The following is a 15,814-nucleotide window of genomic DNA, read 5'->3' on the forward strand; positions in this document are numbered from 1 at the left end:
ACTTTGCTTGCGCGCAGCATATCTCCAATAGCTTTTCTGCTACCTGGTAACGTCAGCACGGGCCAATGACGTCACAATATGTTTTGCCTTTTAAGGACATATATCTATCGCGTGAAATACGCATGCGCCCAAAAATGGGAAATGGGCGTTTTTTCATGCTTACAGCTATAAGGTTGAAAGTAGGCCTAATTTGTAACTGCCCAAAGCAGCAAATGATTTTGATAAACGCAATATTCTATACAGACTTGTAACTTGCTTACAGGTGAAATACGCCTTCCATTTGAAGAAACTTTGAAATTCTCTGTTTAAAAGAAAAAAAACTTGGGGGTTTCTGTTTAGCGGTGCTTTGATAGGTTTAGGCCCCTTTTTTTAATAGGCCTAAATGAAAGGGGTTAGGCTAAATATAAACACGTTTGACTTAAAAGTTAATATAGATCACAAGATACGAAATAAATTATGTCGTGTATATTGAAAAAGAATATCCGAAAGTGTCGAGAATACGGCCCCAGAGTGGTAGAAAGAAAGTTTTTATTTTTGCGGAAAATAATGAATTTCGAATAATAAAAGTTGCAACATGACCATTAGATCTAGTTTCTTTGTGAAACGCTCTCTGTTGGGTACGGTGCAGTAGGTCAACTAGTCAATTGAAGTTTTTTTTTTCTTTTTTTTTTTTTTTAACACGGGGTCATTTTTACTAACTTGATATCAAATTGGGAAATAGTTATGCAAATCATCAATGTTTAATAATGTTTTCAAAATTTATTAGGGGCCCATATTCCATGAACAATGCTGGCTATTCGACAAATTAGTCGTCTTGTATAGATAATCGTGTTCATTTATAACTAGAAAATAGCTCAATAGTTCATAAAACAATGAATAGTAAAAGCCATGAAAAATAAGAATAGCAAGGCATCAACATTCTTGTCGGCTCCCCCTATAGCTGATGAACCTACCAGCTTTTCCAATCCTGCTAGATTCTGCTTTGTTCTTTCTAAACATTTGTTCTACTACACTGTAGGTTCTGGTGGGTTCCCACAAGGCCGGTCGCCAGAATCATCACAGAGTTGGGGGCCAGAACGGCATTGATGAAGAACGAATCGAGCACCTGGCCAAAATTTGTTCATTGAAGTACGTGGAGTTAGAGCCTGGTAAGGGTGTCCTTATCTAAACACAAATAAATTCACCTTATTCACACCCACCCACCCACAAACACACACACACGCGCGCGCGCGCACACACACACACACACACACACACACACGCATGCACACGCGTAGATTATGTCAAAATCGGTCGGAAACGATTCAGTTGGAATATTCAAACAGTACTTAAGTGCCAACTACCTCGTTTATTTCGGTCTTAAAACTAATGTATTTGTCTTGACTTTTTTTTTCTTTTTTACATACATCGCCTATTTGGTCACTTAAACTGAACATGTGCTACATGTACGTACTTGTGTATAAATTGCTCGTAAAACCTTTATAGAACAATGTCGCATGGTCGATTTTACGCATTCGGGTATCTGTCAGGTATCTAGGTTTGACAGACATAATAAAGCCTTTTTATTGAAGTAGTTAAATTTTTAAAACAAACATATATTTCATTTTTGTTTCTTTTTGGAATAAATACATGTATATTTTTTGGAGCTTTTGGGGATAGCTTTGAATTAAAATGCTGGTCATCTATTGGGTCACTAAGTGAAATGTTGTTGTTTGAGAAATAAATGAGGAACCATAGTCATTTCCCTTACTTATATAGGAGATGCTTTGATTTTCCACGCCAACTTGATCCATAAAAGCGACGCCAACAACAGTAACAAGCGGCGGTGGTCGTTCCTTGTTTCTTACAACACCAAGGAAAACAACCCGGTGTACGTTCATCATCATGCCCAGTACACGCCCTTAGATGTGGTACGTCAAGATATTCTGGTCTTTTTTATTTTTAATAAAAATGACCTGGAAAGATTTTGGATAGTTCACGAATATCAAACCTATTTCATATTCACAGTTCGCAAACACGCTGCTCAATCCTCAATTTTTATTGAATTCAGATAGAATCTGAATATGCAAGAATAAATTTAATTTATCGTTTGTACATTAATTTTACAAATTCCGCCATTAGGAGAGTTACATGTGTTACCACCAGTTTAATTGCTAATTCAAATCAGATAATACCAGAGTACTCTAACAGCATCATTTATGGTAAGAATTCAATTATTTTCAGAGAGGCAAAACGTGTTTTCACGTAGGAAATAGCCCTTTTACACTCCGTCTAATAGCGTTGATCACATGACTGACTCGTGATTGACAATCCTTTTTAACTAACATCATTTCTATGTTGTAGGTTCCTAATTCCGCCATTAAAACCTGCACCAACTTCACAGACATGACGGGGAAGGAATTTCTGGACCCGTCCATTGACAAGACTGTCATCGCCGATAAAACTAACCCTGTGAAATTACCAAAGACTAGCGAATAATCCTTTGAAGTGAAGGAAAACCAAAATCAAAGCGAAGTTAATTTTTTTAAACATTTGACTAAAATTATATGGCAGAATCAGGAGCATAGGCAGCTACTTTTAAAGAGTGGAAGGAGGGTTCAAAATAACGAGGGCGACAAAAAATATTTGCTTGAAATTCAATATCGGTTGACTTAATGTTTTAATGATTTATTTTAATTTTTAACATATAGCTTAAAGAGTTGATAGGCGCAGTGTCCTTCAGACAATGGAAGAAATATCTGCCAGGTGTTGAGCCAGAGATCCATTGTATTACTGGGGAGATTTCCAGGCATATTTCTTAACTATTTTAATATTCCGGTGGTTTTCACTCATCTTTACGTTGACATAATAGCTGATTGATTTTAAAACTTGGAAGCGGATTCAGAATGCTTAAATAAAGTGTGAAAATGCTTTTCTGTGTACTTTTGCTTACAGCGATAAGAAAACGTGGAAAAGGGGTGCTCTAGTGGCGTTGAAGCCGTCCCTGTGTACAGTAGCAGATGATTCCACAATTTTGTTTGATTTTTTAGGTGCTTAAGATATCCAAGTTGGTGGAAATAAGTTTTAAACAGGTGACTGCAACATCATTTTATTTTAACTAGGCTTTATTTTAACAAGGCAGCAAAGCTGTCAAATGTACAGACAAAAAACAGAATAAAAAGATGCAAAATAGGTCATTTTGTCAATTTTGATGCAATAATAAATAACGCTTATAATAGTCAGTCAACACTGATTTTTAATCATGCGCAACAGGTAACATGGTCAATAACAGGAGCGGATGCAGAGATATTTTCTGACAGTATTCCAAAGTATCTTTGTTGATCCATCCTCCATTTTGATGGTCTTCCAATAGAAACCCGTTAATATAAACTTTAAAATCTGACTGTCTTCCAGGAGACCCAGAAGATGGTCTCAACCCACCCCTTCAATAAGATTACAGTTTTAGGACCATGAGAGTTAAAATTCACATGATGAAAGTCCCAATATATGAAAAATGATGACAGTGCATAAAATAATATTACAGCGTGTTTAAAGACATAAATACCAATACAACTGCTTATGTGGAAATACTGAAAATGTGCAGAGCCTCAGGTGGATGGGAGTTAAAAGTCACATCTTAAAAATGCCAGTGTTGGAGAAAAAATTAAAAAGAAAACAACAAAAATATAATCCCAATGAAGTTATCTAGCAGAGAGCTTAACCTTTGGGAGTTTACAGGGAAATATCAACAAGTGTGCTTTATTAAATCTCATTTAATGGTCAATTAATTAGGCGAATGAGTTTATAGCACTGAACTTAGCCCAGTGAATACCCAAGGGGAATTTACATGTACCTGTGTATAATTATCATGTAGGTCCCTTTTTCAATTCACTAGTGTTTCCTCAATCATTAACACAGGTTATTTGGACTTATGAGATACTGAATTTTCCTTGGTTGATATGCTACCAAATCACTATTTCGCTCCAATGTTTCAAAAATTTCTCGGGAGAGTTCACCCAAACCACCAACCCCCCCTCCCCGACCCTCCCACCCACCCATCCTTTAGTAGGATAGGTCTTTAAAAGAGAGGAATTAAAATTTCAAAAAATTTATTTATCTTTTCTGTTATCAAATTATCGAAACAATTTACAACAAAGTAATTATCAAATTATACGTAGGCCAACATGATTATGTGATTTATAAAAATTGGCACTTATTCTCTGCACATACAAAAGAAACGTGGTTTTTATCACTAAATTCTATTTAAATGTTTAAATAATTAGCTTCAATTTTTTGTCTTGGTGAAACTGTAAGGAAAACTTGAATTAGCATAATTCACTGCTTGATTTTTTTTCAAAATTTATTAAAACTGATGTTTTTAGCAGATATTAAATTAATCGTTCTGAGCTGTTGTAGGCTAGAGTTAAAAAGTCGTCTATATATAATAATAAAGTGGATAGTTTGTTTCATGGGGTCGGCTGTAGAATGAGCTACTTCTAAATGAATCGTGAAACTTGAGGGAAGTATTGTAGCAGCCGGTGGTTTACAGCAGTCCTCTAGCCATTGTCAACAATATTGCGGACGCTGCTGTTTGCTGTCAGTGGACCCATCTCGAGCTGTTCTTCCTCCAACACTTCCTATCATGATGAAAAACACTGCATATAAATAGTCTGTAAACTAAACATATATCTCAATATTTCAAGCATTGGATGTTTACAGAAAATAAATTCCATCTTTTTTCATTAGATTCATGTAGGTTAGAGAGTCGTTAACTTATACATGTACAAATTGCTTGAAGTTCGAGACGGTTCACAATAAGGAGCCAGAGAGTAATTACCCTATTAGAAGCAATCAGTGTAATAAATCCAGGCGTTACCTGAGCAATGTCTAAAATGGGAGAAGTGATCACATCGGTTGGAAAATTATTCACGTAGTAGTCACACAGCCATCTGCATTTAAAAAAATGAATATAAAATTATAATAGATATATAGACAAATAAATATAGTGAATGGATGAAGAAAATATATTAAATACAAAAATAATAATAAATAAAAAATATAAATAAATAAATGTCAGATCTGGCTTAAAAAGTTGTTAGTTATAGGGAGTCTTGCAGGAAGAAAAAAACATTGATGAAATTCGTACCGATGACTTAAAAGGCCAGTCATGCTGTCAATTCTTTGGTCCACTTCTCTGAAATAAAACAGAGAGAGATGGTTTGATCTGTGCTGAAAGTTCAATATGAGACTAAGCAGGGACAATGGAAACTGAAGACAAATGATGTCTACGAAGTTAACATGACTTATTTTGAAAAGTGCATTGTTTACTTTTGGGTCTTTAGACAGGCAAATGCTTACGAAGCTAATGATGGAATTGTTCACGACATTTCATTTAATTATTCACTGCACATATTCATGTAGTTGTATGTCATGCAGTAGTATTGCCTACCATACTAATCTATCAATCAGATCCCTGAAGACATGTTCTGTATCTGTGTAGATGATGGTGCCTTGGAGGATTTTCATTCTGGCTTCTGCTCTGGTCGGCAATTCAGTCCAAAGTGGGTGTCTAAATAAATCGACCAAAATTTATTGCTGTCTTCCAACACTTCCTACTGTTCTAAAATTCTAAGGTATTTTTTAGAAAAAATTTACTGGCTACATTCTAATTTTCCAGTTCATACCACTAGCAACTCTAAAGAAGGGAGCCGTGTCATTTTGGCTTATATTTCTATCAGAACTATTGGCATGAATAACAGTTCTGTCATGATTTACATAGCTGTATCCTTTTCATTACCTTCCCTCCATAAGTTCAAACAACATGACACCCAATGCGTAGAAATCGGCTCTCCACGAGGCGGCGCCACCCCTCAGTACCTCTGGTGTCATGTTTTTATAGAGTGTGAAGTTCATAAATTGCACCGCATCGATACTCTCTCCGGCATCATTTAGAGGGTGAACAGATCCTAGATCACACTGAAAGAAAATAATCCGCATTAGAAATTTGAATAAAAAGGGAATGTGGTTGCCAAAATGAAAGTGTTGATTACATCCAAAATTTTTTTTTTTTTTTCAAAACAAAACCATATTTTTATCAGTCATAAAACGTATTAATTCAAATTATGACACATCGGTGACACATGAATAATCATTTTATGTACGTAAAGAAGCGAGTCTTAGCGAAGAGCGAGACGGTAGCCAAAATCAGGCCCGACCCAGGAACATCAAGGCGAGAAGAGAAAAATAACCTGAAAAAATCGAACATCTTACCAGTTTAGGGACCCCGTGTAGACTAACCAACACGTTGTTCGTTTTTAAATCAAAATGGGCTACATTCCGTTGGTGCAGGTGCCCAATAGCCATACAGACGCACGTGGCAATATATTTCACCATCTGAACAGGAACTTCGTCCCTAAGAAATAAATAAATGCAACTGTCAGTATTATATTCAGGTCAATATTAAAGGAAATAATATTTTGTTGAATAACGAATTTACTGTGAAATAGATATTTTTTATGATCGTACAAGATAAAATCGGAAAAAAATGAAAGTATTATTTAAAGAAAAGAAAGTAATATAATTACTTACAGGAAAGTTTCCCAATACTCTTGGAGAATTTCGAGGTCCATCGGACACAATTCCGATAGTAGAACGGGAAACCCAGGCCTAACATCAAATGAGTGAACGAGTCTGGAACGGAAATTTCTCATATCATAATGAGTTAAACTAAATCGGATGAAATAAATAAGTTCAATCTGTAGGCCTACAGCGTAATTTTTCATTATAATCATAATTATTGAAATTTTACAGTTACAGTTTATGACGTTTATATCCATCCAGTATGTACTGGTACTCATTAAATTTAACATAATGATGTTGTGCAAGATGCTGATTGTTGTATGTGTCAAACATTTAACGAGGTGAAGAGATTATTACTTGGTGATGCATAAAGGACATGCGTGTTTCATAGGTATCCAAGCTTACAAATTAACCAACATATTAAATTGTTTGTATTCATCTGATAAAATACCTTAAGATAAATTTGCTGTCTATCCTCTTCATAAAAGAAACTTCTCTGTAAATGGACCTTGCATAGGCCTCAGAGGTAGGCACCTTCAATGCCAGGTTGTTTTTAAACTAAACATAAAATATTTCGAACGGTTACTGGGATGTCACTTTCGTAAACAATATAATAGCAAAATAAACTGGTAACATTACTACAGGATTAATCACAGTAAACATATATTGTTCTGCTGCTACTGCTTTAAAATCTTAAACTACAATTACTGTCATGACTGTGTTCTTATGCTACTACTATTGCTACTCCCTCTATCCCAGTATCACTTTAGTTTGTTTATCATGATAAGTTCAATACCTTGTACACTGAACCGAATCCTCCACCTCCCAAAATCGGAAGCATCGTGTCTTTCTTCCAGAAAAGGGCCCGGACCTTACATTTACATTGAAGAAAGGGAAATTGAAATAGATACTTAAATAAAACGGCACGATTACTTTGATTAATTAGAAACAAAGTTATAAATATCTTTTCGGGGTGAAGTAGGACTACAGATATATTGATAATAACAGTTGAGTTTTTGATTTTTGTTCTGCTAAAAAAATAAATATCTTACCTCGTTCTCGAGTCTGAATATGTCTCTGTGAAAAATGTACATGTAACTGTATTTCATGCCTAAAAAGGCCAAATGCGACGCAACTATCATTGCGTATATCGTCTATTTTACTCAAAAGAAAATCTCTGTATTCACTTTGCTTGCGCGCAGCATATCTCCAATAGCTTTTGTGCTACCTGGTAACGGCAGCACGGGCCAGTGACGTCACAATATGTTTTGCCTTTTAAGGACATATATCTATCGCGTGAAATACGCATGCGCCCAAAAATGGGAAATGGGCGTTTTTTCATGCTAACAGCTATAAGGTTGAAAGTAGGCCTAATTTGTAACTGCCCAAAGCAGCAAATGATTTTGATAAACGTAATATTCTATACCGACTTGTAACTTGCTTACAGGTGAAATACGCCTTCCATTTGAAGAAACTTTGAAATTCTCTGTTTAAAAGAAAAAAACTTGGGGGTTTCTGTTTAGCGGTGCTTTGATAGGTTTAGGCCCCTTTTTTTAATAGGCCTAAATGAAAGGGGTTAGGCTAAATATAAACACGTTTGACTTAAAAGTTAATATAGATCACAAGATACGAAATAAATTATATCCGAAAGTGTCGAGAATACGGGCCCCAGAGTGGTAGAAAGAAAGTTTTTATTTTTGCGGAAAATAATGAATTTCGAATAATAAAAGTTGCAACATGACCATTAGATCTAGTTTCTTTGTGAAACGCTCTCTGTTGGTTACGGTGCAGTAGGTCAACTAGTCAATTGAAGGTTTTTTTTTTTTTTTTTTTTTTTTTAACACGGGGTCATTTTTACTAACTTGATATCAAATTGGGAAATAGTTATGCAAATCATCAATGTTTAATAATGTTTTCAAAATTTATTAGGGGCCCATATTCCATGAACAATGCTGGCTATTCGACAAATTAGTCGTCTTGTATAGATAATCGTGTTCATTTACAACTAGAAAATAGCTCAATAGTTCATAAAACAATGAATAGTAAAAGCCATGAAAAATAAGAATAGCAAGGCATCAACATTCTTGTCGGCTCCCCCTATAGCTGATGAACCTACCAGCTTTTCCAATCCTGCTAGATTCTGTTTTGTTCTTTCTAAGCATTTGTTCTACTACACTAAAGGTTCTGGTAGGTTCCCACAAGGCAGGACGCCAGAATCATCACAGAGTTGGGGGCCAGAACGGCATTGATGAAGAACGAATCGAGCACCTGGCCAAAGTTTGCCCGTTGAAGTACGTGGAGTTGGAGCCTGGTAAGGGTGTCCTAATCTGAAGACAAATTTATTCACGTTATTCACACCCACCCACACACACACAAACACACACACACACACAAACACACACGCATGCACACGCGTAGATTATGTCAAAATCGGTCGGAAAAGAATCAGTTGCAATACTCAAACAGTACTTAAGTGCCAACTACATGTACCTTGTTTATTTCGGTCTTAAAACTAATGTAATTGTTTTGACTTTTTGCTTTTTTTACATACATCGCCTATTTGGTCACTTTAACTGTACATGTACTGCTTGTGTATTAATTGTTCGTAAAACCTTTTTAATACAATGTCGCATGGTCGGTTTTACGCATTCAGGTATCTGTCAAGAGACCAGGTTTGACAGTTATCGCGAATTCTAAAACTTTACAACAGACATAATAAAGCCCTTTTATTGAAGTAGTTAAAATTTAAAAACAAACATTTATTTCATTTTTGTTTCTTTTGGGAATAAATATATGTATGTTTTTGGAGCTTTTGGGTATAGCCTTGAATTAGGATGCAGGTCGTCTATTGGGTAACTACATGTAAGTGAAATGCTGATGTTTGAGAAATAAATGAGGAACCATAGTCACTTCTCTTACTTATGTAGGTGATGCTTTGATCTTCAACGCCAACTTGATCCATAAGAGCGACGCCAACAACAGTAACAAGCGGCGGTGGTCGTTCCTCGTTTCGTACAACACCAAGGAAAACAACCCGGTGTACGTTCATCATCATGCCCAGTACACGCCTTTAGATGTGGTACGTCAAGATATTATGGTCTTTTTTATTTTTAATAAAAATAACCTGGAAAGATTTTGGATAGTTCACGAATATCAAATCTATTTCATGCTCGCAGTTCGCAAAAGCACTGTTCATTCATTTTAAAATTAAAATTTTTATTGAATTCAAATAGAATCCGAATACGCAAGATAACTTTACCGTTTGTACATTCATGAGGACGGGTAGCAAAGTTACAGGTGTGGATTTGAGGGTTGCACCTGTTTAACTGCTAATTCAAATTAACAAAAAAAACTTTTATGGTAAGAATTCAATTGTTCTTACAGAGGCAAAACATATTTTACATCAGAAAGAGGCAATGGCTCTTTGACACTCCATGACTGACTCGTGATTGACAATCCTTTTTAACTAACATCATTTCTATGTTGTAGGTTCCTAATTCCGCCATTAAAGCCTGCGCCAACTTCACAGACATGACGGGGAAGGAATTTCTGGACCCGTCCATTGACAAGACCGTCATCGCCGATAAAACTAACCCTGTGAAAATACCGAAGACTAGCGAATAATCCTTTGAAGTGAAGGAAAACCAAAATCAAAGCGAAGTTAATTTTTTTAAACATTTGACTAAAATTATATGGCAGAATCAGGAGCATAGGCAGTTACTTTTAAAGAGTGGAAGGAGGGTTCAAAATAACGAGGGCGACAAAAATATTTGCTTGAAATTCAATATCGGTTGACTTAATGTTTTAATGATTTATTTTAATTTTTAACATATAGCTTAAAGAGTTGATAGGCGCAGTGTCCTTCAGACAATGGAAGAAATATCTGCCAGGTGTTGAGCCAGAGATCCATTGTATTACTGGGGAGATTTCCAGGCATATTTCTTAACTATTTTAATATTCCGGTGGTTTTCACTCATCTTTACGTTGACATAATAGCTGATTGATTTTAAAACTTGGCAGCGGATTCAGAATGCTTAAATAAAGTGTGAAAATGCTTTTCTGTGTACTTTTGCTTACAGAGATAAGAAAACGTGGAAAAGGGGTGCTCTAGTGGCGTTGAAGCCGTCCCTGTGTACAGTAGCAGATGATTCCACAATTTTGTTTGATTTTTTAGGTGCTTAAGATATCCAAGTTGGTGGAAATAAGTTTTAAACAGGTGACTGCAACATCATTTTATTTTAACTAGGCTTTATTTTAACAAGGCAGCAAAGCTGTCAAATGTACAGACAAAAAACAGAATAAAAAGATGCAAAATAGGTCATTTTGTCAATTTTGATGCAATAATAAATAACGCTTATAATAGTCAGTCGACACTGATTTTTAATCATGCGCAACAGGTAACATGGTCAATAACAGGAGCAGATGCAGAGATATTTTCTGACAGTATTCCAAAGTATCTTTGTTGATCCATCCTCCATTTTGATGGTCTTCCAATAGAAACCCGTTAATATAAACTTTAAAATCTGACTGTCTTCCAGGAGACCCAGAAGATGGTCTCAACCCACCCCTTCAATAAGATTACAGTTTTAGGACCATGAGAGTTAAAATTCACATGATGAAAGTCCCAATATATGAAAAATGATGACAGTGCATAAAATAATATTACAGCGTGTATAAAGACATAAATACCAATACAACTGCTTATGTGGAAATACTGAAAATGTGCAGAGCCTCAGGTGGATGGGAGTTAAAAGTCACATCTTAAAAATGCCAGTGTTGGAGAAAAAATTAAAAAGAAAACAACAAAAATATAATCCCAATGAAGTTGCTATTCACTGCTTCCTTATTACTATGTTATCTAGCAGAGAGCTTAACCTTTGGGAGTTTACAGGGAAATATCAACAAGTGTGCTTTATTAAATCTCATTTAATGGCCAATTGATTAGGCGAATGAGTTTATAGCACTGAACTTAGCCCAGTGAATACCCAAGGGGAATTTACATGTACCTGTGTATAATTATCATGTAGGTCCCTTGTTCAATTCACTAGTGTTTCCTCAATTATTAACACAGGTTATTTGGACTTAAGAGATACTGAATTTTCCTTGGTTGATATGCTACCAAATCACTATTTCGCTCCAATGTTTCAAAATTTCTCGGGAGAGTTCACCCAAACCACCAACCCCCCCCCCCCCCCGACCCTCCCACCCACCCATCCTTGAGTAGGATAGGTCTTTAAAAGAGAGGAATTAAAATTTCAAAAAATTTATTTATCTTTTCTGTTATCAAGTTATCAAAACAATTTACAACATAGTAATTATCAAATTATACGTAGGCCTACATGATTATGTGATTTATAAAAATTGGCACTTATTCTCTGCACATACAAAAGAAACGTGGTTTTTATCACTAAATTCTTTTTAAGTGTTTAAAAAATTAGCTTCAATTTTTGTCTTGGTGAAACTGTAAGAAAAACTTGAATTAGCATAATTCACTTCTTGATTTTTTTTCAAAATTTATTAAAACTGATGTTTATAGCAGATATTAAATAAATCGTTCTGAGCTGTTGTAGGCTAGAGTTAAAAAGTCGTCTATATATAATAATAAAGTGGATAGTTTGTTTCATGGAGTCGGCTGTAGAATGGGCTACTTCAAAATGAATCGTGGAACTTGAGAAAAGTATTGAAGCAGCCGGTGGTTTACAGCAGTCCTCTAACCATTGTCAACAATATTGCGGACGCTGCTGTTTGCTGTCAGAGGACCCATCTCAAGCTGTTCTTCCGCCAACACTTCCTGTCATGACGAAAAACGCTGCATATAATTAGTCTGTTAACTATATATATATCTATATATGTTTACAGAAAATAAATTCCATCTTTTTTCATTAGATACATATAGGTTAGAGAGTCGTTAACTTATACATGTACAAATTGCTTGAAGTTCGTGAAGGTTCACAATAAGGAACCAGAGAGTAATTACTTTATAAGAAACGGTCAGTGTAATAAATCAAGGCTTTACCTGAGCAATGTCTAAAATGGGAGAGGTGACCACGTCGGTTGGGAAATTATTCACGTAATAGTCACACAGCCATCTGCATTTAAATAAATAAACATAAAATTATAATAGATATATAGACAAATAAATATAGTGAATGGATGAAGAAAATAGATTAAATACAAAAATAATAATAAATAAAAAAATATAAATAAATAAATGTCAGATCTGGCTTAAAAAGTTGTTAGCTATAGGGAGTATTGCAGGAAGAAAAAAACATTGATGAAATTCGTACCGATGACTTAAAAGGCCAGTCATGCTGTCAATTCTTTGGTCCACTTCGCTGAAATAAAACAGAGAGAGATGGTTTGATCTGTGCTGACAGTTCAATATGAGACTAAGCAGGGACAATGGAAACTGAAGACAAATGATGTCTACGAAGTTAACATGACTTATTTTGAAAAGTGCATTGTGTACTTTTGTGTCTTTAGACAGGCAAATGCTTACGAAGCTAGTGATGGAATTGTTCACGACATTTCATTTAATTATTCACTGCACATATTCATGTAGTTGTATGTCATGAAGTAGTATTGCCTACCATACTAATCTATCAATCAGATCCCTGAAGACATGTTCTGTATCTGTGTAGATGATGGTGCCTTGGAGGATTTTCATTCTGGCTTCTGCTCTGGTCGGCAATTCAGTCCAAAGTGGGTGTCTAAATAAATCGACCAAAATTTATTGCTGTCTTCCAACACTTCCTACTGTTCTAAAATTCTAAGGTATTTTTTAGAAAAAATTACTGGCTACATTCTAATTTTCCAGTTCATACCACTAGCAACTCTAAAGAAGGGAGCCGTGTCATATTTCTATCAGAACTATTGGCATGAATAACAGTTCTGTCATGATTTACATAGCTGTATCCTTTTCATTACCTTCCCTCCATAAGTTCAAACAACATGACACCCAATGCGTAGAAATCGGCTCTCCACGAGGCGGCGCCACCCCTCAGCACCTCTGGTGTCATGTTTTTATAGAGTGTGAAGTTCATAAATTGCACCGCATCGATACTCTCTCCGGCATCATTTAGAGGGTGAACAGATCCTAGATCACACTGAAAGAAAATAATCCGCATTTGAAATTGGAATAAAAAAGGTAATGTTCTGGTTGCCAAAATGAAAGTGTTGATTACATCCAACATATTTTTATCAATCTAATACAAAGCCATATTTTTATCAGTTATAAAATGATTTAATTCAAATTATGACAAATCGGTGACACATGAATAGTCATTTAAGGTACGTAAAGAAGCGAGTCTTAGCGAAAAGCGAGACGATATCCAAAATCAGGCCCGACCCACGAACATCAAGGCGAGAAGAGAAAAATAACCTGAAAAAATCGAACATCTTACCAGTTTTGGGACCCCGTGTAGACTAACCAACACGTTGTTCGTTTTTAAATCAAAATGGGCTACATTCCGTTGGTGCAAGTGCCCAATAGCCATACAGACGCACGTGGCAATATATTTCACCATCTGAAGAGGAACTTCGTCCCTAAGAAATAAATAAAAGCAACTGTCAGTCACCCTGAGCTTCAGAGATAACTTGACACTAACCTCTTCACTATAGCCTATCTTCATCGTGCCAAGTTACCTCTGACGAAAATAGTTTGACCTAGTTTATATAAGCCAATCGAATCCATGTTTCAAAATTTTTCACCAAAGTTTGGTGAAAACGCTGATTGGTTGACCGTCAATCGGCAATCCTCGGCTGATTCCGCAAGCTCCATACTAACAACATAGTTATTGTCGAGTGCGGAGACATTCGAGTAGTTCCGAGTGCATAACCGTACACAAAGAAAGCATGGAGTATATCGGAATTGAAACCAGAGCAGTTTGATGCCCTGCATAATTATCTACTGAGGGATGATGTATTTTGCGTGCTGCCCACAGGTTACGGCAAGTCCCTGATATTCAGCCTTATCTTTGATTGGTCCGGATTTGAACAAAGCGCGCTTTGACTCGTTCGCGTTCATTGGCTAGATCGTTCAATGAGTCATTGAGTGCGGGCTTTAAATTTGATTGGCGGGCGGCGGAGGCAATCGAATGTGGTCAGAGGTAACTTGACACGATGAAGATAGGCTATAGTGAAGAGGTTAGTGTCAAGTTATCTCTGAAGCTCAGGGTGCTGTCAGTATGATATTCAGGTCAATATTAAAGGAAATAATATTTTGTTGAATAACGAATTTCCTATGAAATAGATATTTTTTATGATCGTACAAGATAAAATCGGAAAAAAAAATGAAAGTATTATTTAAAGAAAAGAAAGTGATATAATTACTTACAGGAAAGTTTCCCAATACTCTTGGAGAATTTCAAGGTCCATCGGACACAATTCCGATAGTAGAACGGGAAACCCAGGCCTAACATCAAATGAGTGAACGAGTCTGGAACGGAAATTTCTCATATCAGAATAAGTTAAACTACATGTAAATCGGGTGAAAGAAATATTTTCAATCTGGGCAGAGTAATTTCTCATTGTATGATAAATAATTGGACATGTGTGTTTCATAGGCATCCAAGCTTACAAATTAATCAACATATTAAATTGTTTGTATTCATCTGATAAAATACCTTAAGATAAATTTGCTGTCTATCCTCTTCATAAAAGAAACTTCCCTGTAGATGGACCTTGCATAGGCCTCAGAGGTAGGCACCTTCAATGCTAGGTTGTTTTTAAACTAAATATAAAATATTTTGAACGGTTACTGGGAATTCACATCCGTAAACAATAAAAGCAAAAATAAACTGGTAACATTACAACAGGATTAAACACATTAAACATATCTTGTTCTTCTGCTACTACTTTCAAATCTAAAACTATAATTACTGTCATGACTGTGTATTTATGCTACTACTATTGTTACTCCCGCTATCCCACTTTAGTTTGTTTGTCATGATAAGTTCAATACCTTGTACACTGAACCGAATCCTCCACCTCCCAAAATCGGAAGCATCGTGTCTTCCTTCCAAAAAAGGGCCCGAACCTTAAACATTGAAGAAAGGGAAATTGATAAAAAGTGTACCTAATATTGAAATAGATACTTAAAGACAGTCTCAGCGCGTTAAACTCTTAAAATAGCACGAAAATGAATTTTCCTGGAAATCTCACCAATTTCCCCATAATGACCAAGGTATATCCTATCCAAAACCGTTGAGAAAATGAACCTACCTAATACCGTTTTTAAGTTCCATTAAATAATAAA

General features: G+C 35.7%; 3 protein-coding genes across 3 annotated transcripts; 2 read left to right on the plus strand and 1 right to left on the minus strand.

The window, feature by feature from the left end:
* Nucleotides 1–456: 456 nt before the first annotated feature.
* Nucleotides 457–3,172, plus strand: LOC147761318 (uncharacterized). The gene is made up of 4 exons (XM_087015996.1): nt 457–513; nt 1,019–1,148; nt 1,759–1,910; nt 2,344–3,172. Exons 1-4 carry the CDS (start codon nt 457–459, stop codon nt 2,476–2,478), a joined length of 474 nt encoding a protein of 157 aa, XP_086872122.1. The 3' UTR covers nt 2,479–3,172.
* Nucleotides 3,173–8,295: 5,123 nt separating this feature from the next.
* LOC106173406 (uncharacterized) lies at nt 8,296–10,875 on the plus strand. The gene is made up of 4 exons (XM_087015997.1): nt 8,296–8,343; nt 8,740–8,869; nt 9,486–9,637; nt 10,048–10,875. The coding sequence occupies exons 1-4, from the start codon at nt 8,296–8,298 to the stop codon at nt 10,180–10,182; spliced, it is 465 nt and encodes a 154-aa protein (XP_086872123.1). The 3' UTR covers nt 10,183–10,875.
* Nucleotides 10,876–12,268: 1,393 nt separating this feature from the next.
* On the minus strand, nt 12,269–13,665 carry LOC147761319 (serine/threonine-protein kinase max-2-like). Its single transcript, XM_087015998.1, has 5 exons — nt 13,486–13,665; nt 13,149–13,268; nt 12,846–12,893; nt 12,575–12,647; nt 12,269–12,349 (listed from the first exon to the last, which is right to left on the minus strand). Exons 1-5 carry the CDS (start codon nt 13,599–13,601, stop codon nt 12,269–12,271), a joined length of 438 nt encoding a protein of 145 aa, XP_086872124.1. The 5' UTR covers nt 13,602–13,665.
* Between the last annotated feature and the right edge of the window lie 2,149 nt (nt 13,666–15,814).

Source organism: Lingula anatina, chromosome 6 (assembly GCF_051362555.1).
Source record: "Lingula anatina isolate TDL-2025a chromosome 6, LinAna3.0, whole genome shotgun sequence".
NCBI lineage: Eukaryota > Metazoa > Brachiopoda > Lingulata > Lingulida > Lingulidae > Lingula > Lingula anatina.